Genomic DNA, 27,902 nt, shown 5'->3' on the forward strand with positions numbered 1-27,902 from the left:
GAGCGGTGTATCTTCTGAAGTGTGCTGATTTTGAAAGGGGCTCAGGGAGATGAGCCAGCTCTGTGTGTGCCAGCTGCCAACTGGTTGCTGCCTCCTCTCCTGACAGACTACTACGCGGTGGTGACGGTGCCGGCGGGCGCGCGCAGCATCCAGCTGCAGGAGCTGCACGTCTCCCCCAGCTACCTGGCCGTGCGCAGCCTGGCCAGCAGGTACTACCTGACAGGAGACTGGACCATCGACTGGCCAGGGAAGTTCCCCTTTGCCGGGACAGTTTTTGATTACCAACGCTCCTTTAACCAGCCCGAGAGTCTCTACGCGGCAGGACCCACTAATGAGACGCTGGTCTTTGAAGTAAGCCTGGCTTTTGTTTGTTCTTGCCCTGATGTCCATTATAGAATTGGTGACGACAGCTTCAGCTCTGCACTGGGGCTCTCAGAGAGATTAAAGAATACTGTTGAGTCATGATAGCATTCAGACTTAATTGTGTGGTCAATCATGCTGGATTGAAAGGCCTTTCGCTGCTTTACCGAGGTCTGAGGTTTACTAAACTGTCACAAATTCAGTGCAATGGAAGGTGCATAAAACACCCTATAGCATAATTTCTGAGTTGCAAGGTGGTGATGGAGATTATGAATGCCTCCCATATATGGCACGCAGTAAAATCCAATAATGTAAAAATTAAAGGTACCATTACGTCAATGCTCAATGTTTACAGGTTCAAATAATGCTTCTGAAACTGCAGGTGAGTGGAGCCATTTTCACATCTACCTTGGAATGCAGTCAAAATACCACACACAGGTTCCTGTAGAATGAATTTCTGCTGGTTCAGTTATTCTATTATATCTATCTCACAATCAAATTCGTGTCACCTGCTTTGTTTGCCAGATGTCCTGTCTTGAAACTGTTGTAAGCAGAAAGGAAACTTGGTACTTACATGGTTAGTTCAAGTTTTACAATTTTGAAATTGGCATTTGCTACTGCTATTCTGAGAAAAACCTCTTTCTGCATTAGGTTGCTTAGCTAGATTTTCTTCTAAAATGCATTGGAATATCTGAGGGGCCATTTCTGGCTGAATCATCCAGGGCTTTGCTTCCTGTTAGTTCCATTAGTTTGCCCTTTTCAGCTCTAGCAGGTCTTTGGCTTTGTAACTCAGCTGTTGGGTCTGTTTTGGTGAATCCTTCCTTCCCTGTGAGAAGGAAGGATCCCTCCCCAGCAGGGATTCAGTTCCTTCCCACACCTTCCAGCAGCACTCTGGAACATGCAGTGCCCCGGGGGAGCATGGCACTGGGTGCTGTGCCCCCTGGCCATGGCAGCATCCTGCTGTCCTTGTCCCCATCCCATATCCCAGGCTGGGCTGTGCCCCCTGGCCATGGCAGCATCCTGCTGTCCTTGTCCCCATCCCATATCCCAGGCCCTGGGATCTGCTCCCTTGCCCAGCTTGGGCCTGTTAAACCAAGAAAGAGCAAGCACAGACTGGGACATGAAGGGTGTTCTTCAAGGGTTATTAAAGCTTTCACAAGTGTCCAGAGGAGTGTCTGTTTGGAATACTGAAGAGCTTTGCTGCTCTTCCTGCTGGCTGAGTAATGGACTGAAATGTGTCCTTGGGAACTACTGAAGGCCCTGGAGCATGGGCATGTTAGACCTCTGTAGACTGAACACAAGTTTTAGAACAGGCAGTTTCACGTGGGCTAAGGGTTTGTCTCTCCACAAATTGCCACCACAATTCACAATGCATTTTGCAACGTTTTTCTTCATTGAAGAATTTTCCTTTTGGGTGTGTGGGTTCATAGAGATCATCCTTTAGTCCGATCAGTTTGGTCTCCAAAGCTCCAGACATGCTTCCCTCCCTGCAAACCATCTGCCTTACACCAAAACCACCACGCTTACAAATACTATGAAATGTTAAGCTGAACTCCCAGGAATCTTATTTGTCATAACCCAAAGTAGATTTGAGCTCTATTACTATTATTATAGAGCTGAAGTATGAATAATAAATCGCCTGCCGGAAGACTTGGCTGCATATCAGGCACATACTTCGCAGAATAAAGATTAAAGAAAAGAAATTAATGCCAAATAACACTTCTATTTTCATCCTTTCAAATTATGCTAAACAGTTTTATTAAGATGTAACATTTAACTGGAGGCTGTTGCTCCTTTCAGAGCTTATTTAAGCTTCCCTTGTATTTTTATTGAAATACCTACACCACTGGCATTGGTAGCTGGGGATTCTAATGATTAAAAATGTTATGCGTTCCCCAATCACACATATCTATGAACTGGATTTAAAATGTTTTTTTCCCCATTTAATAATTTAGGAAAATTTAGCAAGCTCAATTTTGAAAAAAAAAGAAGCAGAATTTTCTGTTCAGAGATCTGCATTATTTATAACTTACCAGTAACTCTAAGAAGCAAAAATGACAGAAAACTGAAGAAATATGTTTTGAGAAACAAAATTGCTGAATGTCTGCTTGCAGCCATAATAGTGAAACAAATCCTGCTTCAGCTCTACATACCAGAAACTGATAGTAGGCTGAAAAAAGGGAATGTTTAAGCATAATACAGTGTAGCTTTGTTTTCATTTTTATCTCGCCTATAATTTTCAAAGAAGCACACGAAACTGCCCTGCTGCAATTTTTTATTCAACTAAATTATTTTATGTAAGATAAGGTTTTCCAGGGTTTGGACCTCAACTTCTTCCTGTAATCTTTAGGTTTTTAATTTTTTTTTAAATTAGGCTGCATTCAAAAGATATTTAATACTTCTTTTCCTAGATTAGGGCAGTTGTGTTTCTTCCAAAATAATTCATTGTGAGCCCTAGTAAAATGGTGCACTGCAGGTATTGAGGACGTGGATAAATTGTATGTATAATACAGGAGCTTTTATTATTCAGGTGGGCTGAAAATGGAAGGTTTTGCAGCTGTATTTATTGCCATCCACCTATGACTGAATGCCAGATTAACACAGCTCGTGCCCATTTCATTCTGCAGTTAAATTTTGGTAGAGATTTGTGTGGTGGCTGAAATGGTCCAGGTTTTTGCCTTTGTTTCTGCGTGCAAACCAGGCTGCAGTATCCAGGAAGCTCAGGCTGTGCACGTCCTCTGAGCAGCATTCCCAGGAGAGGATGGGACCAGACAGGTCTGGCAAGTCTGTGCTCAAGGCAATCACTTCCTTTGAAATGCAGTCATCCTCCAAAATATTTTTTGGAAAGAGACAACTGAAGCATGTCCTGAGAGAGCAGAAGGAGATGCAAATAAGAAAAAAAAATCTCTAAATTTCCCATTGCTTGCACAGCACAAGTTCAGCCTTGCAGTTCTATGAGATGTGGTATATTTATATTTTATTGTACAGTGTGTTCCTATGCATCTGCTTTTCTGCCAGGCTTTTCAATAGTTCGTCTGAGCACGTTTCATTTCATCAGACATTGCCATCCTCAACACTATTCAAAAATGGGTGAGAGACCACAAAAAGATATAGAGTGCTCTTCTTATTTACCCTAGAATTTCACCAAACCCTCCCCTCCATATCTATACTTCTATATAATACAGATATGTAATTATGGGAATGAATCATACTAAAAAAGACAAAGAGTAGTGACTCTGTAATTTAACTGGGTTGTGGGAGAAAAAGTACAAACTGTAGTGGCCAGATATTTCCTGAAGAGGAGAACATTGTGAGATGAATGTGGAATTAATATGCACGACTAGTATTTCCTGAGCACAACTGCTGGGGGGTGAATGCATGATGAAGTTTTAGGATTCATCAGGATCCCTTCTGGATTGTTCAGGAATTGATTTCACAGACAGGGGGAAGGGAAAACCCAGTAAATTGATGTCCTTCAGATTTTGTGTATCCGTGTCCTTCTGAAGTTAACATTACTGATATTTTTGGTGATTATGGGTTTTCAAAAGCCAGTAAAAGCTGAAATGAAAATATTCATGGATTCAGAAGACAGAAGCTGAAATGGCCCAATTTAGATTACATGAAATAATGGTCAGTGACCAGAGGGGTAGAAATATGGTAGAAGCTAAGCTAGGATGAGAAATTGATACCAGCTTTTTAAAATATAGTTTTTGTAGCGTATTTGTCTCATCTTAAACAGATTTTTAATTTTTAATTTCTTTCTTTTTTTTAATTTTTAATGTGGCTGAATACCTTTAGCTCATTTATCTGTTATTTAGACCTAGGTAACCCAAGGTCAGTTCTTCCTGTTTAAAGACCTTTTCAATGTTTTTATGTACTTGAGGAGAATCAGTCAGTACATTTATCATTAATTATCTAGCTTTGCAAACAAGGGCTGCCAGTGGGCAGCACCAGCTGCTGAAAATCCTTTGGAGAAGGAGAGCTCCCACAGGGCTCTGTCCCCTGTGGGGCTCACTGGGGACACTCATTTGGTGAAATATTCAGTCACCCTCCACGACTCACTCAAATGCTGAGAAAGATTCTGAAAGGGCACAAGAAAACAAAACTTTATGTGGGCATGAAAAAGGCTGCATGGCCAGGGATTGAGGAACTAACTTAAAAACATGAGTTTTGTAATTGTTTTGTTCCATTCTGTCAATAAGCAGATGAAGGAAGAATTGACTGGTTGGAGGAGTGAAATACAATTGGAGAAAGCAAAGTTTTCCAGGATGAGACAGGATGAGAATCCTCCCTGAAGTTTACCTCAAACTTGGTGAAACATTAAATCAAGAAATTGTGACATCTTTGTGAAATAAACAGAGTTTATTTTAACATCAATAAGGAACAGATGGAAAGGATGCTTTGTAAAGAGGCAGACATCCACAGGAAGAGAAGGTGAATGGTGCTTCAAGGCAGAAATACATCTAATTAAATCCAGTAAATCACTTCCTCTTTATCAATAGGGGAAAACAGGAGAAGGGAGGCCAGGTGGAATGGCTTTGCTGATGATGTAGCTGCCACTGGGAGAAAGCCAAGTTGCAGTTATAAAGGATTACATTTATTATTAGCTACTAGATGATAAATTTGTACTGATTTCCCCTGAAGAGAAAGTAGGCTAAAGGGACCTAAGATGTACTTATAAGATACAGATGTTGACTCAATACAATGGATAAAAGGGTTCTCCTGTAGTGAGGAGAGATTAGCTGGACAGCATCCCTGAAGGTTGTACATTTAGCATGTGAACAGTGAAAAAATGGAGCATAATAACAATGGAAGATAAATTTGAAACAGCTGAAGTAGAAATGAGATCATATAGGACCCTTTCAAGGATACTTCTTTTCTTTTTTTTTCCTTTTAATGACCTTAGTGGACTTGAAAAACAGTAGTTTGTCATAAGCTTTTAGTTAGGACTGTGTTTAAAGTTATTTTAGAAGTATTGAAGAGATAAAACCCCTTTTGTTTTAAGGTTTGGCTTAAGTACCCAGTGGGTAATTCTTCCTTTACTGCTTTCCAAACAGGTGTTCTCCCACTTTCCTTTGAAGCCCTGGTTCTGCCACTGTCAAGGATCCCATCCAATAACTGCCCATTGAGGACAACAGACTAGTTTTAAAACTTGTTTTAAACACTTTTCCACCAGAACCATATGCTACATGCTTAAATATACCAGAATAAATTCATATAAATCCATGGACTTAACCCTGATTGAACAGAGAAATCAGAATGTGGCTTAGGATATTGGATGTTACAATATTTATTAAAGAGCATGTAGACCCCCAGTGGATGAGAGCTGCAGGCCTCAAGCAGAGCACAGCCAGGCACGTGTCCTCACAGAGACTTCTCTGTCTGCCCTCCCTGAAGGCTGGTACATCCCCCTAAAGAAATTATCCAAGGCCTCCAAAGCATGGGAATGAGCCAGGAAGTGTAGATAAGGTTTGCAATGTAGATGCAGCTTGAGGATGCAGATCAAAGACACTGGGGATGCTGGAATTCAGAGTTTGGGCTCTTGCCCATTTTGTGAATTGGGCACATGCAGATGAAAATAGTCCTTTTTACCTGGATTTTTTTCCTCTGTGCTCAGCTTCTCTCTGTAAGTGATTTGTAAATGTCTGTTAGTCCTCCATAGAGATAAGAGAGATTTTTTTCGGCATGCTACAAGCCAGGCAGAAGTATTCTTTCCTATACATGGAACAAAACATCATGGAAGGAATAGGAACTTAGCTTGTATCAATTAATCACTTTTAATTCAGTGTGCTGCAAGTAACTTCACATGCACATCTTACAATAAAAAACTACTGGAAAGCACCAAGTCAATCATAGCAAAGCAATGTTAGTAGACTCTTTAAAAATCTGACCTGCAAAACAGAGTATTATATTGGGAACTTAGGATGGCCATGAGAAAAAAAAATCTGAAACAAAGGAGCAGATGCACAGCTAATGTAGAGAATTTATTCAAAATTAGCAGCAAAAGGAAAAGGTTCTTTTCTCAGGAGAGTTCAATTTATCCATTGTTTTAACATTTTGTGCCGTAAGCTAAAGGCACAGCTCCTTTCCTTCGGAATAGATCCAGCAGATTCCAGCCACAGAGCTGCGGTTTTCCAGCTCAAGAAGCTGTAAATTTTATAACTCTGCGCCCTGCGGTCAGAGCTGCTGAGTGCTGTGTCTGAAGTCAGGTGGTTGGTGTGTTAAAGGTAGACATTAAACAGTTCTGTTGAGGAACTGGAAATGTTTAAGGAGGTTGTTTGCCAGCTGTAAATTTGGGAGCAAATGCCAGCTGGCTGAAAAGATGCTGGAATGCATCCAGTTAAGTAGACTAGCGCTGGAGGTCTTTCCAAATTTGTAGGTCTGATAACTTGGCTGAATATGCAGACTTCAGTTATTGGGTTGTTAAGAAGGGGCTTTATAATGAATGTTTGAAAATACGATAGAAAACTTTTTATATGCTCGTTACTTTGGCAAAATTGCAACTTTGCAATAGTATTGCATTCCTGATGAAAACTCAGTCAGACATTATACACCATGTACTATTTTTCAGCTGAGCACCAGGCACGTCAAAGCATATGGTTTTTTGTGCCCTGCAATATTTTTGTCTCCAATACTGCTCCATAGTTTGATTTTGCCCTTTTCCTGCATGGCTGGGATGATACAGGGGGAGAGACAGTGATGCTGCTCCTGCTTGGCAAACATTCCCTCTGGTTGCCTGCTGGGTGGGAAGGGGCTCTGGCTTTGGCTTCTGGCCAGGGAATGGGGAGGAAGTTCCCTTCTCCTGCCTGTTAGGATTGTGGCAGCTTCCCAGCATGCAAGGATGGACTGTAGCCCAAGGTCCTGAAATGTGTATGGCTCAGCTTGCCTGGTGTGCAGGATTTACCCCCAGGCACCCACCCAGCTGTGAGCTCCCTGCACCATTGCCTGTTCTCTGAAGGGAAGGATTCTCACAGGGCTTGTTCCCACTTGTCCCAGACCATCCCCTTCACTCTGCTAAAGCACCAGCAGAGTATTGCTCTAACAGGAGTAAAACTGCCACTCTTACCTTCTCATCCTCCCCCTTTCCTGCTCTGAACTCTGTGTTCAGAATGCATTCCATCTGTTCCTTGCCTCCAGTGTCACAAAGAGCACTTTCAGAAGACAAATGTTCGGTCTAATACTTCAAGATATTTTTATTAGAAAAGTTTTAAACTTTGCTGCTTTTTGGCCACTGGCACAGCGCAGTTTTATGACAGTTGTCAGAGTCAAATGAGATGAGGACTAACCCTTACACGAGGTTTTGTGGTATGGACAAAACCTCCTCCTCCTTTGACAAAACTTATTAAAAGGCCAGACAGAATTTCAGCCTCTGCTCTTGAAGGAACACAGAGCACCCACTGAAATGGGAGAAAGTGTTTCTGGCTGCCTAAGATGCCGAGATCTGTGCTAATACCTTAGACTTGGAGGATGAGTAAATGTAAATTAAAATATTTTGAGGTCTGGTCTGTAAGAAGAAGCAAGGAAGGCATTGTTTTAAATGAAGAATAGTGTTAGAGGGCTCAGTTCTTACTACAGTTAATATACTGCATTTTTTTCTGAAGCACATGTCCTGAAGTTTTATGCTTCAGATATTTGTCTCAATTTGTCCTTGAGAGGAGTGAGCACATTGTTGCAACCTGTTTTATCTGTAACGCCAGTGGACTTAGAGTTCAATATTCAAACTCTAGAGCAGCTGTTTTAACAGCTGGACTTTTTGCTGTCAGCAGTCTGATAGATTTGTGAAAATAAAAACTTTACTTTGGCAAAATTGCAGCTTTGCAATAGTACTGTGTTCCTGATGAAAACTTGGTCGAACATTACACACCCTGTAGTATTTTTCAGAAGAGATGTTTCCCTTCATCTGAAGGGGCTGTTAAATCTTATCACATTTACATCAGATAATGATGAATAACCAAGGGAAAAAGAAAAGTCCCCAAGAAAGTGACACTGGGAATGGTTTGAATGGAGTACAGCAGCTGGGGTGCAGGAGCACATGCTGAGGAAGGAGCCTGGAGTGAAATTCAGAGGCTTTGGGAGCTGCTCATTAGTGAGCCCCATGTGCTGGGAGCACTGGGCACTGTGGAGGTTTCCTGGGGAGCCAGTAAGAGATCCTGAGGTCTGGGGGGCATCTGTGCAGGGCACAGAGGAGTTGCACAGCAGTCTCAGTTCTCATGTTTCCTAATTCCAGAGTATTCCATTTGAATCCTGTTCTTGTAAAGTAGTTGTGATATATACTTGCATCTATAACTCATCCCTAAAGCAAATCTGGTAATCCTATTTCTACCAAGAATTTTCATTCAAAAGAGAGGTCAGTGATCACTCTGACATCTATTTATTCCGTAACCTCACTGTTATACTAAGGTGCTCATGAATTAAGCTTGGATCCCTGAAAAAATTCTCATTAAATACTGGATTTACCTCTGCTTGAAGGAGTTTCTAATATGAATCCTCCCAGGGGAATGCACATACTCTTCAATTCACTTGGAAGTATTTGCCTTTTGCAGCCCTAATTGTTGTTTTCTCAGTTTGGATCATTATTGAGGTTCCCTGGCTGAAATAAAATCTTTGGCTACTAAGAATAGAAATTATGGCATTCATTTTTTCTTTCTTCTAGAAAAGTAAACATTGTGCAGTCCAGATCCTTCATGTGTTCAACATTATTGAGCTGCAGGTCATATAAATTTGGTCTGAATTTTCACCGTCATGGGCAATTTCTGTGTTCCAATAGGTATATTTGCAGAATACCTTAAAACCCTTGGCTACATTTCAAAATGTTATTAGATTTCTCAGTCTTAACATAAATGCAAGTTTGTTTATGAAACCAGTCTCTACAGAGATGAGTTCTACTTGTATGGATTGCTTAATTCTCAGGTCAGATATTATGTAAACTTCACTGATAAGTTATTAATATTTTGAATGGCAATTATTAAACATAGACTTGAATTGTACTTGAAACGCTAATGTTTATCAAAAAGCAAATTTAGGAACTGAGGTTAGCTGCACCTGCTCTTTATGTTACTGTGACAGGATCCATATTAGTGAAGAGTTAAAAGTCATTAGAGCTCTGTAACTGTAAGCTCCCACACTGTTTCTACTAAGTGTGGATATGAATGCACTTTGCTGCCAAAAGTTTCTAAAATAAATTCTGTTAAGTAGAAATTTCTCCCCAAATTTAGGTATGTGTCAGATGTTCATGCATCTTGCAGTGATTATAACTCAATCTTGAAATTAATACAGTGAATGAAAACTGCAATATAATTCACCACTAAAATAGTGCACCCTCGAGAGCTGGGCTCCCTGAGTTAGATGACAGAGATTGTTATTATAGTCAGTAATCACACTTTCTATAAAGTTTCCAACACATTATGCTGAAATAGTGAATAAAATATTCACTATTGGAAAACAGGATTTTTCCAATCCTTTTTTGCTCTGTAGACACCCAAGGACAGGTTCTCTCCTGCACTGAAACTTTATCAGCTACAATCACCATGAGAAAAATTCCAGCTGAGGGTCTTACAAACAAAATTTATCACCAGTCCACACAGAAAGAGTTTTTTTTACAAGAAAGAGACTTGTGTTTCATACCCTTAGCCCCAAGAACTGAGGAAGCCATCTGCAGCCCCATAGATGCTGCTTTGCTCAAGCTTCTGCCAGGAAAGCATCTGAGTCCTGCTTGGTGGGCAAAGACTTCCTCCTTGCTAGTTGTTGCATCTAGGGATAAAATAAAGGGATAAAAGGGAAGGCCTTGTAAACCATGGCTCAGGCCAGCTAAGTAGAAAAGGACTGTGGGAAAGTGACTCAGCTGAATTAGAGGTAGGAAAAAAAGTTATATAACCATTAGGTGTTCACATCATGGTGTATGATTGTTGGTTGGATCATGTATGTTATGATTTAAAGCTGTGTAACTGAGAAAGGCCTGGCTTTTGCAATAAAGCAGCTCTTCTTTGTCTGCCTGGGGACTCTGTGTCACCAGGGACCCTCACCCACAGCTGGAAGGATCAGCCAGGGCTCTGCCTACTAAAGAGAGGAGATGTCTCCCACGTCCCGATGCCAAATCCATGCCCTGCAGTGCCCCAGGCAGAGTCCAGCCCCTGCTCAGAGGATGATGTTCTGGGGGTGATGTTCCACCTCTGCTGGAGGCAGTGCTGCTGCTCTGACCCAGGCAGGTGCCCCTGATTGTCAGGAGGAGACTCTGTTCTGCACCCTCTCTTACAGACCTGCAGGTGTTTTTCCAGGCAATGATTTACTGTTTAGGAATTGCTTTGATTGTCTTTCCTTTGGGTCTCCTGAAAATCCTCTCACAAGCATGCTTTGTGTCTGTATATTTTGTGTGGATCTTGTTTAGTTCATCTTCCTTCAGACTGACAGAATCCTTTCTTTTGCCTCCTCCCCACCTCTTTTTATTTAAAAAAAAACCCCAAATATCCCTCTACAGATCCTGTTACAAGGCAAAAACCCTGGGATTTCTTGGGAATACACATTTGCCAAAAGCAGCATTGAAAACAAGACATCTGTCAGGAAGCACAGCTACTCCTGGGTGACAGTGCAGTCTGAGTGCTCAGCGACCTGTGGTGGTGGTAGGTGACTTTCCCATTGCCAAGCCTCTTCTTTTTCATCCTTTTGAAAGCATCTCAAAGCTTTTCAGCTACCTTTGATTTTGCAAATATATATTGATTCGTACAGGGTTTACACTGAACACCTGGTCCTTATTTTTTTTTATCTGATAACTTAGAACACAGAGGAAATAGCTTGGTATGGCCTTTAGAGTAAAAAATAGTCATGCCAATGAGTCAGTCTTTTTTGTTTGGATCAACTCAAATGCATATCATATCTTCCTGTTGAAGTAATGTGGAAATAAATTATGCACTTTAATTTCCTCTTTTCTTGCACAGACACCTATTTGTTTTTATAAATCCTGCATGTTTTGTCAGTGAAAGTAAATCTGGGATGTAATGAAAGCAAAAAGCTGGCATGTGGGAAGTCTGTAATACCAACTGGGCACTGAAAGAAATGCTCCTGTATTGGCAAAAAAGTTCAGGTGAAATACAGGAATACCTTGCTGGTGCAATGTCAGAACTTCACAGCATCTCAGTAAATGGTTTATGGAGAAAGATCCACCAGGAGCCCTGTAGCTATAAAATATGACAGCTGTATTTTCTTCCTTCCCTTTAAAAGGCTGCAGCATGGATATAAAAATCATGAAAACAGTCTTGTTTCCAAATTTGAGTAACTGTGCCCAATGAACCATGTGTGAGGTGAATGATAGATCTCAGTTAAAAGATAAATTTATAAAATCACTTAAGACATTTCTGTAATTGTCCTGCTGCTGACACTTGATTGAGTCTAAGGTACAGGTACCTGCAGAACTCTGGAGTCTGTAGAGATTCACTGTAAAAAGAATGTTTATTTATTATTTTCTGAATGCTTATTTGTAGTTTTCAGGTGTGTGAGGAGGGCTCTAAGCAAGCACTGCTCGTGTCTGCAGGGAATTAGGACTTGAATAATTACTAATTTTTGCTGGGGGAACAGTCTTCAAGTCTGTTGTTTATAGCTAAAATGTTTTATCTGACTTCAGTAGTATCTGTGCTACAGAGAGGGAAATCAATGCTAAAAACACGTTACCACATAAACCCATATTTTATTTAGTTCAAGTCAGCGGATTTGTAGCAAGGATGAGTTTAGACTTGTTTAGTTAAAATTGTTCCCTACTACTTTTTTCCCTTACATTTCAAATACAGGTTTATTATAGTGTTTTCTTTCCTGACACTTCCACAGGACACATTACAGCAAAAGCAATTTGTTTGGAAGATCACCGCGCACGAGTCAACGCCTCCTTTTGTGGCCCAAGGACAAAGCCTTTGACTGAAACCAAACTGTGCAACACAAATCTCTGCCCAGCCTAGTGAGTTCTCTGGGGTTTTGTGCATGCTGGCTGTGCCCTGTGCCTGGCTGTGCCACTGAGGGAATCCCCTCAGGGGGAATTGTTTTCCTGCTGGATGGGGAATTGTGTGCCTGGTGCTCTGGGAACCAGGAATTGTTGAAGATGTTCTGCCCAAGGCTCCCAGTGGGGTTTTGGGTCTGGTGCCTAAAGCAAAGGCTCCTGAGGGCTCTGTCCCTGTGCTGGGGTGACACAGGCCAAATCCAGCTTTCTCAGGGCTCCTTCTGCCACCTTTCCTCATCTTGAATCACTAAACCCATTTCCTGAGTAAAGTGCTACTCCCTGTGTGGAAGCTCGGCCTCATGACTCACATTCCACACATTAGATTAGGTCAAAAGAGTCTTGTGCAGTGATTTTTGGACAAAATGTCCCACAGAGTATTGTGATGCCACAAAGAGGACTATCTGAACCAAATGAGCTGTCAGCAAAGCTTCTGGTGCCCACAAAAATATATATGAAGGCATTGCCTTTGTGAACAATCCTATTTTCTAAAAGAGGTAACAAAGGCGAGATGCAAAGGGAGACATTGACATATAGATAAGCACTTAGAACCCAGCTGGTCTAAATCAATTTAAAAACCAAGGGAGTTAACACTGATTTATAGTAGCTGAAGTAGGGGTCCTTTGGAAAAAAAGTTCTGTGCTTATATAACTAAACACAGTGTTATGTGGCTTAGGATAAAAATGGATAGATTCAAGGACACTGTTGCCATCTTTCTTCCACTGGTTATTTCTCTTTTGGATTCCTGAATTTGCAACCTCAGCATTATTTTAATTTTATATTAAAGATCAGAAGAGCTGCATTATGTTGGATTTGACATTTCAGCCTCCAAAACAGGAGATTTTCTAAAGGAATATGTTGAAAAAATTAAGAGTGTTTCAGTCTCAGTGGGAAGTAAATACACTTGAAGGTGCATTGAAGCAGAAGAAATGGAGGAAGGGTCCAGACCTGGCGTCATCTTCTGGTTTTACTCTGGGGTGATAAAAGCAACAGTAAAAGCAGTTGGCTAAGCCTGCTCCCATAGTTCATAAAATATCCCATTTAATGATGTTTAATAGGAAGCATTCCTCATCCCTCCCAGTCTAGGAGAGCATGGTGGGTCAAAGCAAAAAGATGCATATATTCTGTAGTGACTTTGGTTTTACTTAAAAGTCCATACTTTGCAATATGTTGAACATACTGAAAAATAGTTCAGTAATAGTTTGGAATTTCCTGCAAATTTAAAGAGTACAGCAGAGTACACCAAAGCCAAATGCCAAATTACACACTATGACCACAAAAGGATAGAGATAAGGTTTAAATAATGATACCTTGTGACACGAGGGCCCCATGTTACTGCTTCAGCAGTTTCTTTAGATTGTGTTTAGCCACATGATTTTCTCAATACCAACTTTAAGTAATCTTTGTAGCCAAACACAATGTTTTCATGTGCAACTTATCTTCTGCCAGGACTATTTTTATCCAATGAACACAGAAATGTATTGTCTGTGATGTCTCCAGGAGTCTGTCTAAGCTCCTCCTGCTTACCTTTGTTTTGATGTGGCATCATTATGCTATAAAGCTCCACCCAAATCAGATTTACTTATACTGACCACACACAAAAATTCTATTTCTGATAACTTGAGATCCTGATGTATTTTGAACATCCTCTGATATATATTTACCATGAAAATGGTGAATATTCATTTTGATACACAGTGCAATGTTTTTGTACTGAAATCACAGCTATTCTATGATTTACTACTTTAAAACAAAATTAACGAGTTGAACCATAAAAGGAGTACAAAAAGAAAACATGTAAAAGCCCCAAGCACCTCTAGGGAAAAATAGTTCAACTCACTAATTAATTATTCTTAAAATCCTTAGGACAGATTAATGCATGGAGGATCTACATGTAGGACCATGCCTTAAATTAACAGGTTGCCATTCAGCTGAGTGAAACTGTGCCAGGATATCTCTGCTGAGGAATCTGCCCAGAAACTCACAGCATGTCATATTTCCCATAAACCCAAGACTGCCAACAGGGGGAAAAAAAAAAAAGTAAGATTAATAAATACCATGGAGGAAACAAAAGAATGCTTAACAGCCAGCAAATAAAGCAAACCCAAATACACCAGGCAGAAAGAACAGGCAGGGGAAGGAGGTGACAGATGAGATACAAGTGTGTCAGTTTGGGGACATAAAAGAGGCTCCAGACTTGTGAAGGTCAGTGAGGAATAATTGCTGCATAAGAACAAAGGCTGATTAGTCTGAGTGGGCCCAAACTACTGTCTCACACAGAAAGGCAGCAGCACTGCACACTGCTGTTGTTGGATTTCAGAGCTGCCAAATCTGGTCATAATTATTTAGTTATTTGAACTAATGAAAGATACTCTTGGATCACAGCCCAGATAATCTTGGAAAATGGAAGTTTACTAGAGGACATTAAAGTAGGTTTACTGCCCTCTGCTCTGTGAAGAGGGGAACTTTCTGGGCAGTTATGGTGAATAAACTCTTAAAATGGACACTTCTGGTCACTCCACCAATGGCCATTGTCAGAAACATCAGGGCAAACTAATTAGAAGTTGTAAAATGGATTAAAAATCTTTTCTCAGAAGTTTGTAGTTCAATGGCCCAAATATTTATAAATCAGACAAAAAGGAAACTTCTGACATGTTCTGGAATTACATAACGACTGACTTTTCACATTAATATTTCTTTGTCCTTAAATTAATGCCTTTTACATTTCTCACTGCTTTTGGCAGTTTCTGAAGTCGCTAGATACTGAGAGCTGGGATTTTTTCTATTCCCAAAGACATTTTTCAAAAATAGGCTTTTTATAAATTTTTTACAATTAAAATTAGCTTTGTTTTCAAGCAGCTGTGAATAGACAGGCAAATGGGACCCTGTGCATCTTTCAAACAGGATAAAGAAAGCTTTCTTGTCACTAAAGCTTTATGTAAGCAGCTATTCCAGTGGTCACAGGATTGATGCTGTGAGAAACTGTGGAAGCAGGATCGGCCAAGTGGTCAGATGTGAGACAAGAACCTTTTCCATGACATAAATTACTAAAAATTTGTCAAACTGTTTAAAAATCATCAGTTTAATTTCAGTGCTGGGTCTTTGAATAAGAGTTCTCAGTGAGTAATCATTTAGTCATTCATAATTTCTTCTGCTTTTTCATTTCTGTTTTCCTATCTGGCTGTGATTATGGTCTGACATTGGAAGCCTTCAAGGACAAAGACATTTGGCTGCATGTTTGCAAAGTGTCCCACAACGCCTGGGGACCCACTCAGAGCTTCAAGAATAGAAATAGGGAGCAGCTCCTGGCATTTCCAAACTGAACTTAGCCCAAGCAATTGGCAATAACTCCTCAGACTTTGTGTCACTTGAGGGACATGGCGTGTAATCTGCAGTGTCCCCGTGCCTGAGCACACATCGCCCAACAGCTTGTGCTGGTTAAATTGCCTCTGTTTTATTTAGATTCTGCATCAAATGTCTGCCAGTTTTATTAGTCTAAAGATTTGTAAATCATTGAGTTAGAGAATCATAAAGTCACAGCGTGCTTTGGGTCAGAAGGGACCCTAAAGCCCATCCAGAGCCACCCCTGCCATGGCAGGGACACCTCCCACTGTCCCAGGCTGCTCCAGCCCCAGTGTCCAGCCTGGCCTTGGGCACTGCCAGGGATCCAGGGGCAGCCCCAGCTGCTCTGGGCACCCTGTGCCTCCCCCACCCTCACAGGGAACAATTCCTTTCCTTATATCAAATCTAAACCTGCCCTCCTTCAGCTTAAAGCCATTCCCCCTTTCCCTTGTGCATTCCTTTGTGAACAGTGCCCCTCCAGCTCTCTTCCAGGCTTCCCTCAGGTACTGGAGGGATGCACTTAGGTCACCCTGGAGCCTCTGTTTTTCCAGGCTGAACAGCCCCAGCTCTCTCAGCCTTTCAGAGCCTTTTCATTTCCTCAGGATATCAGGGACAGGACTGCTGCTTTTAGCAAGCAAGTTCTTTTGGATGAATATCTGTAGGGCCAGTAGGGTTTGACAGAAATGCCAACATTTGTCACCCTGTGTGAGTGGAGTGTGTCTCAGCACAAACACAGTCCTACATACTCAAGTAAATTCTATCTTATCTAATTCTATCTTACTAATTCTATCTTCTAAGTACTCCACCTGCCTCAATAGCAGCATCTCTTTCAGTCCCTGTGGAATTCAGGATTCCAGGTCAGATTCATAGGCAAGCTGGCTCTAGTGGGTAAAAGCTATAAATAAACAATACTTGTTTTTCTAGTTGAGTGACTTGTACTTCATCTCTAGCAGAAAGTTCCAAGCTTTGAAAATAGATCATGTAACTGCAGCTTTTTGATTGCTTGAACAGATACCAGTACACCAGGAGATAGGCTGAGCAGGATCCCTGGATAATTCACATTTGATAGGTGGCTGTTTTTATTGATTTTCTACAGCTAATTGCACTCCTGTGTTTCTAACACACGTTTCCTCCTTTAAGCTGGTCAGCAGGTGAATGGAGCTCATGCAGCAAGTCTTGTGGAGGGGGACAGCAAAGTCGCCTCATTCAGTGTGTCCAGAAAAAGGCTTTCCAAAGAGAGGAGGTGGTGGCCCATTCCCTGTGTCCTGTCAGCACCCCAGCACAGGTGCAAGTGTGCAGTGCTCAGGACTGCCCACCCGAATGGAGCCCTGGCCCGTGGTCTCAGGTAATTCAGAGAAAAACTTACATTTTTATCTGCTGGCATAATGAAAACACTGCAAAAAATTCTCCCCCAAAACAACAGAGCAAACTTTGTGGAGATCAGTGCTTTCCATGTGTTTTTTTTACTTGAAGATAATATGTAAACCATGTTTGTATAAACATGTAAACTAAATGTGCATTGTAACCAGCCTTCAGAGGAGCTGGCACATGAGGGCTTGCCAGAAGTGCACGTGGTGTTCTTTTAGGTACATACAAACAGAGGGAAAATTCTTTCTGGATTCATAATTTAAGGCTCTATGATCAACAACCCTCTATGAGATTACTTCCCAAGCAGCATTGACTTCTCTTAGAGATGGCAGGCAGTCAAGGAATGAAGAAATATTTGGGGTTAGAGTTGCATATTAATGCACATGTGTCTATGGATTGTGGATTGATAAATTTGTGATTTATACATTGACTACTCACTTCTGTGCTTATGCCTTTGTTAGAGTAACTCTCCTGCAAGCAGTGCTGCTGCAGCTATTGCCATGAGGGCAAATTCCTTTGTGCATACCCTGCTTTACACACCTGACAGTGAAACACCTGAGCTAAAAACACACAAAACTCAGCTCTGCTCCATCTTTCACTGCTGTTGATGCTGTTCATGTAAGGTTAAATGAAATTATCCTTCAAATTAATCACACATCTGGGTTTTAAAAGAGAGCTGACAGTATCCTTATAAAAGATCTACATTCATTTTGTTTTTCCATCTTTTAGTGAGATTCAAGATGGATTTCAATTAGCTGAAAAATGTATTACTTATGTGTTTTGTTCTTGGTGCTGTCGCTCTTTAGGTGTTCAAGACATCTTGACCTCAGCACCCCCAGCTGAGCACAAACTGCCTCTACAAGGAGTTTATGTTCTATAACAGATGAGTAACTGTTCCAGTTACTATTCAGTAGTACAGCACAACTCTCAAAAAAGGACTTTTTCTTCCAGTGTGTCTGAAGAAACCCTGAGTGTAGCAGAAGATTTTATAAACCAGGTCTTCAAATACATTCACACTTACAAACTTTCTTTCTTCTAAGGCAAATAAATAAATAAATAAGACCATTACAAAAAATCCGTTTTCCTCCTCTTTAAGAGGTGTAAAATTCAAGTTGCAATTCTAAAATAAGGCCATAAAAATTAAGTTCACCACTCCTGCTGAATATAGTGAACAGGCCTATTGCACAAGTTAGTAAAGGTTTTAAGATTCAGCTGAAAACTGTTATATTACAGACTTAAAGGTGGTAAGAAGAAAAAAAAATGTATAATCATAGAATCATAGAATGGTTTGGGTCAGAAGGGACCTTAAAGCCCATCCAGTCCTGCCCCCTACCATGGCAGGGACACCTCCCACTGTCCCAGGTGCTCCCAGCCCCAGTGTCCAGCCTGGCCTTGGGCACTGCCAGGGATCCAGGGGCAGCCCCAGCTGCTCTGGGCACCCTGTGCCAGGGCCTGCCCATCCTCAGAGGAGAAATTTGTTCCTAACATCTAATTTGAACCCAGGCTCTCTGCAGAAATCAGTGTCGTTTTAAATGAAAAGATCATTTTGTTTGGGGAAGGATTAAACCCACAGATTTTCAGCATGCAGATATTTGTTACGCCCTCAGCACAACGGTGCTTTCATGAAATCTTTTACAGACATTTGTCATTTGATACACTGAGTGATTCTGCCTTGGAACATGCCCCATAGTTATTAGTAGAAAGGACAGTTAGAAGAGGATGCAAGAAGGTAGGAAGCTGGCAGCATTATTTCAGGGCTCTTTGCTTCATTTCCTCACAAATGGCTCATTCAGGCATTTTGTTGTATGAAAGGCAGTGCAAACCACAGCATGTCTGTTCCGCTGAACCACGGCTCAGCAGTGAGTATTTATCCTGGTGACTCGTCCTGCGCTGCAGTTGGCAACTAAAGTATCTCCTTAACCATTGTCTGTATCAGATTCTATCTCCTTTGGCGGAGTTATGTATCAATTCCCTGGACAGTTTCCTCTGCCTCGGTCTCATCCCTCTAGGCCAAGGTGAGGACAAAATGACAAATAGCTGAGAGCATCTTGCCATGGAAGATTCTGTGGTGGGACCTTAGGACCAGCTTTCAACTATGCTGAGCAGGGAAAAAGCATTTTGCTCACAAAACCATTTTGCTCACAAGTCCAACTTACCTCATCTATGGAAAAGAGATTACTTGTCTGTTCTGCATGGGGGCTGAGAGAGTTCACAGCTTACATTTAAGAAAGCACTTAGGACAATGTTTTAGAAGTGACACACAGATGTTACTGTTACTTATTTACCAATAGGCTTTCAGGTTTTCTTATATCACGATGGCAGCTGTACAGCACATTAGCCATGCTTTCTGTGCTCTGCTGGAAAAAGCAAATGATGCCAGCTTTCATTTCCTCCAGTTCAAAGAAGTATTTCTTTCCATCACAGTGCTCCAAGACTTGTGGCAGAGGTATTAAGAAACGGGATGTCTACTGCAAGAGTCCTGGTTCTCCCAAGGTGAAAATCTTGCCTGAAAGCATGTGTGGCACAGAGCCTAAGCCTGAGTCCCAGCAGACCTGTGTGCTCGGACGCTGTCCCAAAAATGACCGGCTCCAGTGGGTGATTTCTTCGTGGAGTGAGGTAAAGTGGTGCAGTTTCATGGCTCACTGCCTGCCCTCTTGGCAACGCTGGCTCAGGGACACACAAACCATGGGGAGGAAAGAGATCTGAGCTGTGGTTTGAAAATCAGGTATTCTAGGTGAGGAGCTGTAAACCCCAGATGCAGATGGAGGGACCCCAATGTCTTTGTTAATCACTGTCTGGGGTTCATATTTCAGTTTACCCTTTACAGAGCATGGGCTTTGTGGGATTAGTTCTGTGGTGCTTTTACAATGCACAATCTGGGGTGTCTGACACACCACAAGTTCCCCTTTATCTGCCTGTGTTTGTGAGGCTGTAGAAGCTGTGCTTTGCCTCTGCAGTGCTCAGCCTCCTGCGGGCCCGGCCTGCGGCAGCGAGAACTCAAATGTGGCGAGAAGAGCGCCCACGGGAAATTGGTCACCTTCCCCCAGAGGAGATGCAGGAACATCAAGAAACCAAACACCAGCCTGGAGGAAGCTTGTAACAAGGGAGCCTGTCCATCACAGACGTTGTATAACATGGTGTCTGGCTGGTACTCCTCGCCCTGGCAGCAGGTAGGAATGGGCAATCAGAGGTGGCGTGGCACAGAGGAGCTGCCTCCAGTGCTCACAGGCCCCAGGTGCCTCCTGCACGGGGCCATTCCCTGAGGAGAACCACAACACTCAGCCACTGAGATGGGATGCAGTTGGTCCACATCCATCATGCACTTTGGTGCAGCTCAGTGCTTTGTCCTGAAACTGAAGAATGTCGCTTAAAAATGTTATTCATGCTTGAGAGGCACTACATTCCACACCCATTTTCCAACACTTTCTTCTCAGTCTTCTTCAAAGTGCACTGTGGTTGAACTACTGCATATCTCTGTGCACAGTGTATTTGAGCATCTGCACAGATTGCCTGGAATTCCTTAAATACTATGATTAATTGTGGGATCAGTCTGTATTTGTTTCTACATTCTTGCAAACAAGCTTCTGTATTTCTGGAACTTATCTACTTTATGAGTCATATATCAATGAGACACTCACCCATTTAATAATATTTACATGAAACAATGCATGCCTGACAATTGCAATCAGATGAAAATGATCACATTTATCTTAAAGACAACTTTTCATGAAACACATACAAGTAAGAGGCTTATTAATTTTAAAATACTTCATAGCTCTTCCTGCAAGCTCATAGTGGTTTTCCCCAGAGACTGCCATAATTATGGTTCTGATGGGATTTTTATCTGTGTTCAGGCAGCAGGGTTGGGCCCAGAGGCTTAGAGATCAAAAGAAATCCATGCAAACAATCAGGAACAGGTTTCTAAAGTGCTCAGTTTCTGTCTCGATGCCTAAGTTAGGAACCAGATTTTTAGCTGAGTCCTTAAATAACCACAAGACACACACGTCTTTGAAAAGTTGGTCCTGATGGGGCTTGGTGGACAGCAGCACACCTGATCCTGACCTCTCTTGCTTTGAAAGTCTCATCCGAGGCCCTTGAAAGCTCTCCCTTTGGCTTTCAGGGCTCTCAGAGTCTCGGCAATGAAGCCAAGGTTTTGTTTTCCCTCTGCTCAGTGCACGGTGACCTGCGGCGGGGGAGTGCAGACGCGGAGCGTGCAGTGCCTGCGCCAGGGCAGGCCGGCTGCTGGCTGCCTGCCCCAGCAGAAACCAGCTGTCCTGAGAGCCTGCAACACCAACTTCTGCCCAGTCCCCGTGAAAAGAGGTAAAACTCAGCTCAAGATGCTGCAGCAGGCTTGGTGCTTTGAGTTCTATACGCAGGGAACATCACCTTTTCGCTACACCACTGATCTGGCCTGTTCCTTCATAGCTGTTTTTTTTTTTCCCCAGACTTCCAGATTTACAGTAACTATCTGATATTAACAGCATCTCTTCTTCACCAAGTGAGCCCTCTTAAAGCAGACTTGGGAGTAAAACTGGAGATTTTTTTAAAAAGCATACGTTAAAAGATGTATGTAAAAAAGTCATGCTGTTTGGTTCTGAACTGCACCTTTATTACTCTCTTGTTGAAAAACACAAGCATTCTATGCTGATTGGTACTGCTTTTGATGAATAATAGCAACTTTGGAACTAAACAATAAGAATTTGCCACATATTTTTAGTCTTCCAGACTCCATCCAGCTCCTGGGATTCCAAAATTGGTTTACCTAGAATGTCCATCTTACTGCTTCTGACCAGTGCATGACATGCAGTCAGGGAACATGAAATTAGGGTCTCTCTTCATTTTAATGTCTACTCTATCTCTCTACCTCTTCAGTGTGAGAAGGGAGTGGGGAGCAAGGGATTTTGTGCCACATGGAATGAGGGAAGGGGAATTCTCTCAGCCCCACCACAGACAAAGAGTGATGCATTATTACCCTGTTCCAGAGATTTGCTTACAGGACGGTTACTGTTTGTTTACTCTTTCCTAATTGCATGAAAAATGCTCATGGAGGTCCATGTTTGTCCCACATAATCTGGTTATCTAGGTATGCTAAAGCACTTTAAACTGTGACTTTCAAAATACTGCACATTAATTCACTTGTTACCTTTTTAAAACTGGGAGCTGAAAGCAACCTCTATAAAATCTAGGCTGGACTGCGTGAGGAAGGTGGTAATGGAGCTGGGAGCAGAGGTCAAGCTCTGGCACTACATCTTGTAAACTGACATTTGCCAACCACCCCCATGTCTGCCCAATTCCTGGCATTCCCTGTGCACAAAATCCCTGTGAAACCCAGTGAGATCCTAACAGACCTTTCTGCTGCATCAGCCTGAGACATGCGGGCTATCAGACTCACCTATCAGGGGACCTGAATCCAAACAAGGATATGGGGATGAAATGGTCCTAAAAGGGATAAGTAAATAGTTCTGCTGTTTTTATCAGTAAATGTTCCTAACACTTCAAATTAACATTCCTAAAAGGTTCTGCTGTACTTCAGAGTTTCTGTATAACTTCCTTTTCTGTTAGGATATAGCAAGGACTTTTCTTTCACCTCGGTTTTCCCCTGCTATATTTCATGTCTGAAGTACTGTCTGTTATTAATTTTGGCCTTGGCCTGCTTCTCTCTCTCCTCACATCTGCAGGAGCCCTTTCCCCTTTACTATACCTGGGTCGTCAGGCTCTAGAGATCAATTATCTCCTCGCTGCTCTCTAACTTTCTGTCTAAAGCAGCAAAAAGAGAGGAAACCAGCTGGGCTGGAATCACATTGAAGCAAATCAGTCTCTATTATCAGCCATGCAGCTCCAGCTCAGTGATCACAGGCAAGAAATTAATGTTTCAGGGAGAGTTTGCACATTTTCCTAGACAAACTGGGTCATTTCCATCCCTCTCTAGATGCAGTTATGGTCACCGTAACTCGAAGTAAATCCAGCTGCTTCAAATGAATGAAAATCTAAACAACTTATAACTACTTGGGTAAATAGAAATAAGGACCTGACTGCCTGATCCCCACCCACTGAATTTTGTGGGACTCTTTGTGTTCCTTCCAATAGTCCTTGGATTAGGTCCCAATTTCAGCCATACCTCTGCAATATTAGCATTGCCCTCTGATCTTCAAAGGGGACATAAAGATTTATTAACGTGACTTCCTTAGTGCTTATACCTTTTTTAAACAGTAATTTCTATTTTTTTTTTAATTCACCCTTTCATGGCAGGAGAGCTCCTTCCTGTCTTCATCAGAACAGCTTTCCTTCCTTGGTGTGGTGTGTGCTTTTCATCTCTTGCTGCTTTGGGCCCTCCCAAATTCTGTCTGGTGGCAGCAGGTGAAGGAATGGGGAGTCTGGTGCTGAACTCCCAGCTGGATCCCTCCTGACACTCCATGCAGAACAGAAAGGCAGTGCAGTGGAGTGGGAAGGCTGCAGTTCAGTCCTGAGCTCCCCAGTTCCTGTTCAAGAATAATATTTCCTTCCCTACCATTAGAGTTTAAAGACGAGCTAATGTTTTTAAAACCTGAGGAAAAATGGCATTTAAAAAGAATTATTATTAGTAGATTATTTTCTTTTTCATTCAAATAAATTTTAGGGTGATAAAGGCATAAAAAATCACCTTTGCCATCATATAAAAGGGAATAAAAAAAGAGAAGTGGTGATTAAACCAAAGAAGTTGCTATAGAGAGATGGAGATGCCTCCTGGTCCATGGAACATGCAGAAGTTGTCTGTGCTCTGTGAGGGAGCATTTATGTACTGTGACTCAGTAACTGCTCTAAGAATGCAGACAGTGGTGGGGAGATTTTTGTTCAGTCTCCTTGTAAATTCCTTTTATTGACCATATAAACAGTAGTTCTGAGAGCTGTGAGAGCTGAACAAAATCTTTACCCATGCTTGCAGGAGATTTCAGTTTAGCTATAAATTTTGCTAAACCCCATTGAGTCTTACTGCTCTCTCAGACATGGTGAATTTGTTTATAAATCACCCATACGAATCATCACTCTCCTCTTTTAAAGAAACATAAAGCATCCACTGCAAAACGAGAGAGGAGCAGCTACGAGGTGTTTTTAAAGCCATGGAGCTGTGTGTATAAATGATATCTGTACATAAATCAAAGAGTAACAGGATTTTAATTGAAAAATATAATTTGGCTGTATTTGTAATGAAAAGCTGGGCTTTTGAGAACTAACCATGGTTAACAAGTCTCTTCTCCCATTGTAGTTAATTAAGATTTTGCCAACATGGCATAGCCAGACCCTAAAAGCTAAATCATGACACCTAACTGAAGTGTCTGAGAAAAGAGATTTCTGAGGTTCCCTGCAGAGTAAAAGGGAGAGAAAGAAGTGTCTCCAGAAAGTGCAGGAATACAAGCACAGAGCAGAGCACTTTGTGCAGGGCCCAGGCATTCTGAGTTCCATGAGGTCTGTGTGCAGGTGAGCTCCACGTGATGATGATGATGATGGCAGCCAGCAACTGGTACCAAATATGGAGTAGGCTCATTTGTATGAGTACCTGGGTTTGGAGCAACTGTAATCAGAGATGTAAACACAGATGGCTTTTTTTATCCTCTAACGTGAAACTTCCTCCTGTCTTCCTGAGCTATGAAGTGTGATCCAAATTTTTTAATTCCTTCAGCTTTTGACCCCCCTATAATATTAGTTCTATCTCGATCAAGTTAACAAATCTCTTGGCAAAAATTGAATGGCGCTTAAACTAAAGCAAGAAACTGGTATTTTTGAGATGAAAGCTCACTCATGTTTCTTCTCCTTTGAATCAAGTCACCCATCATGTTTTTAATATTACCAAAGGCATACAAGGGTGTGGGACTATTGCTGGACTTGCAGACTTGCTAAAACACATCCTTACCACATTGCTTGGGTTTCTCTCCTTCAGATGATCCTTCTTGTGTGGATTTGTTCACTTGGTGTCATCTGGTGCCCCAGCATGGTGTCTGTAACCACAAATTTTATGGCAAGCAATGTTGTAAATCATGTACGAAGAAGAACTGATAGCAGCGTGTTATCTGAACCCTTCAGTGACAGGATTCTCTTCTTCAATTTATGTTGGATTTATCTCTGCTTTGAGGCAAGACATGGTGCCACATAAACCACTGATGGGAGAGACATTTTTTCTAAGGGAATGTCTGAGGTACAGTAATTATTGGATTTATGTTGAAAAAGGAATGTTTCTTTCTTATTTTTTCTTAATTTGCTGACCTCACTAAAGCACAGGGTACTATGGATCACTTGAACACTGAGACTCAAGGGGAAGTTCTTCTTTCTTTAAAAGTGTCATTTTGCACTGTCACATGTTATGAGGAAGAAATTAAGGCAAGGGAGCCTTTTCTGGCTGATTTATCAGAATGCAAAGCAGGAGAGCTTGGCAGCTGGAGGAGGAAGCGGCGTGGCAGCAGGACAGAGCACACCATCAGAAGTGTGTCCTTTGCTATTTTTTGTGACTGTTGTCCCAGGGTGAGGAAGCTGTTTGCTGCCCTGGAGGGACATCCATGGCTGAGGGCTGGAGAAGGCAGTGTCACACGTGTGGCCACCAGAAGTAAATAGTGCACTACAAAGATATTATGGTGCTTCTCTACCAGACTTGCTGCTGGAAAAGCAAGTTGTGCATCATGCTAATGTTTTTATAATTTTTGAAGAATTCATTTTCTGCTTTGTGTAGAAACTCAGAGGTGGTTAACTAGTAACTTGAAATGTATTCCTAGAAATATGCAGCAGTAGAATATTTGGACTTTTAATATTGCTGTGTTACAAGTAAAATAGAATTGCATATTTCAACTAACTCAAGGAACTCAGATTGATTGAGCTCAATGGTTATGTTTTCAACTTTCTAAGCTCATTAGATATGTAATTTTAAAATTTAAACTTGATATTTTAAAGTAGTTTTGTTTCAGAAGCTAGATTGTTTGAATGCCAAGATACTGAAGAATGTCTTCCTTCTAATCTCAAATCTCTCTGCAAATTTTGATTCATCCATTACCCAAAGCAAGTAACAAGAATACTGCAGTCCATTAATTCATGCTGAACTTCTCTAAACAGTTATTTATTCATGTTACACACACAAAAAAAAAGCATGAAAAGATAAGTGGATTATTCACTCTTACCAAATAAAAGTCAATTCTATTTTTATACACCCTCCTAATGCTTGTATTTAGTTCAGAATCTACCAGCAAACTAAAGAATTGTAAAAATGCTGATATTTGTGGCCGTTCAGTATCGAGATGTTTGATGGCACCATGTATCAAATGGTGCCATTCAGAAGGTTTCTGCATTGAAAAAACCCCAACCTATCTGCCAAACCCATTCCGAGACAGAGCTGTGTCCTACTGTAATTTTCTGGGGAGTGCCTATGAGGGACATATTTATCTAATTCTACCCAATCCCACAACTTTTTTTGATGAATGTAGTTCAGTCTGAGTGTTTTTTAAAGTATGGTTTCAGTGTAGGATTAGCCAGCTCAGCACTAATGCCAGACAGTGGTCACTTAAAATTAGCAGTTCTTTCTGAAACAATTTAAATTAAAAACATGTATTCTGTGTTACTTTAGGAAATTATTGGAAACATATCTCAACCTACACTGCTCTGTCTTGATATTGGACATTGTGTAATTGTAACCTTTTTTCTAGGAAAACTAAAAGGTTGTTTTTGTTTTGTTTTTATAATTGTGTCCTTTTTATTATTTGATGTAAAATAATTAATTTATTAATGCATAGCTTTTCCTTTATATTTCTTTGCTCACTTCCCTAAGTGAGAACTGAGGAAAGAAAAATGGTAGTGTCACAAAGTATGAATTATGGTGTAAAAAAAGCAAAAATTATACGTGTAATATTTAATTATTTTATAAGCTTTGTAATAAAATACTCTAACTGTTTCATTATATTTGGAATTGTAAAATTCATGAATAAAATATGGAGGTTATAAGTAAATATCAAGTGTTATAAGTGCTGTGTGCATTCCCTTGCATCTTTGTTGGTTGTCCCATAAGGAGAAGGTTATCCTGTTTTTCTGCTGCTGTGTAATTGGGAAATTGGACCCAAAAAAGCAAAACCGAGCAAAAATTCATGGTTTATTTGTATGACAACACAAAAGCTAAAATACACAACAATACATGTGCAAGACAAACCTGAGCTGTCCTCCTCTCAGCAAAGACAGTGGGAATTTGTGTATCCCAGAACCAGCAGGATTCTTCCCTGTCTTTATCTGCAAGGTGGTATTCGAGATAAGGAGCCTCACTCAACACAGCAGGAGGTTTTACAGCCTCTCCCATCTGCCTCAGGATACTTGATGTTTCTAAAACTGGCTAAGAACCTTCCAAGCCAATCCCTAGGAGGGAGGGTATAATTTCACTGATCGTTTGAGATATATTCTCCAACATGTATTGGTGCTTCTCCCTTCATTCACAACCACTCAGTGCTCTCACAAGAGCCAGATATCCAGAGGGCTCTTGATAGAAATACTGAGATGCCTCTGACACACAGTACAATCCAGTAAGCAATAATAGATCAGTCTGCTCCTGAAGGACTCCCAGCAAGAGCTCTTTGGAATGGGATTTGGACTAGTGATTTAAGTAATTAATATGCCCACACAGGAATTCAGACTATAAACTGCTTAGTGTTTGGGGCTAGAATTTTGGAATTCAAATGAACCGATGGTTGTCAGTGAATTACAGTGTTGGAGGGGGATGTTGAAAGAGGAAATATTGCATAAAGATGTGCTATTGTGTGCTTGGATCCCCCGCAAGTCCATAACTGCTTTATTGCTGAGCCCTTACAGCGGTATTTGGTACACAAAGCTTGGCAGTTTTCTGGAAGCGTATTGC

General features: G+C 41.3%; 1 protein-coding gene across 1 annotated transcript in view; it reads left to right on the forward strand.

Moving 5' to 3' along the window:
• ADAMTS18 (ADAM metallopeptidase with thrombospondin type 1 motif 18) overlaps positions 1–27,009 on the forward strand; it is a gene marked incomplete at its 5' end in the record, with an annotated part of 77,335 nt that extends 50,326 nt beyond the window's left edge. The window contains 8 exons of the mRNA XM_031065219.1: positions 107–351; positions 10,835–10,976; positions 12,175–12,301; positions 16,820–17,024; positions 19,472–19,663; positions 20,005–20,217; positions 21,220–21,367; positions 24,963–27,009. Of these exons, the coding sequence (XP_030921079.1) occupies positions 107–351; positions 10,835–10,976; positions 12,175–12,301; positions 16,820–17,024; positions 19,472–19,663; positions 20,005–20,217; positions 21,220–21,367; positions 24,963–25,078 (1,388 nt within the window). The remainder of the gene's footprint in view (positions 1–106; positions 352–10,834; positions 10,977–12,174; positions 12,302–16,819; positions 17,025–19,471; positions 19,664–20,004; positions 20,218–21,219; positions 21,368–24,962) is intronic.
• Positions 27,010–27,902: the final 893 nt, after the last annotated feature.

Source organism: Geospiza fortis, unplaced genomic scaffold (genome assembly GCF_000277835.1).
Source record: "Geospiza fortis unplaced genomic scaffold, GeoFor_1.0 scaffold1098, whole genome shotgun sequence".
NCBI lineage: Eukaryota > Metazoa > Chordata > Aves > Passeriformes > Thraupidae > Geospiza > Geospiza fortis.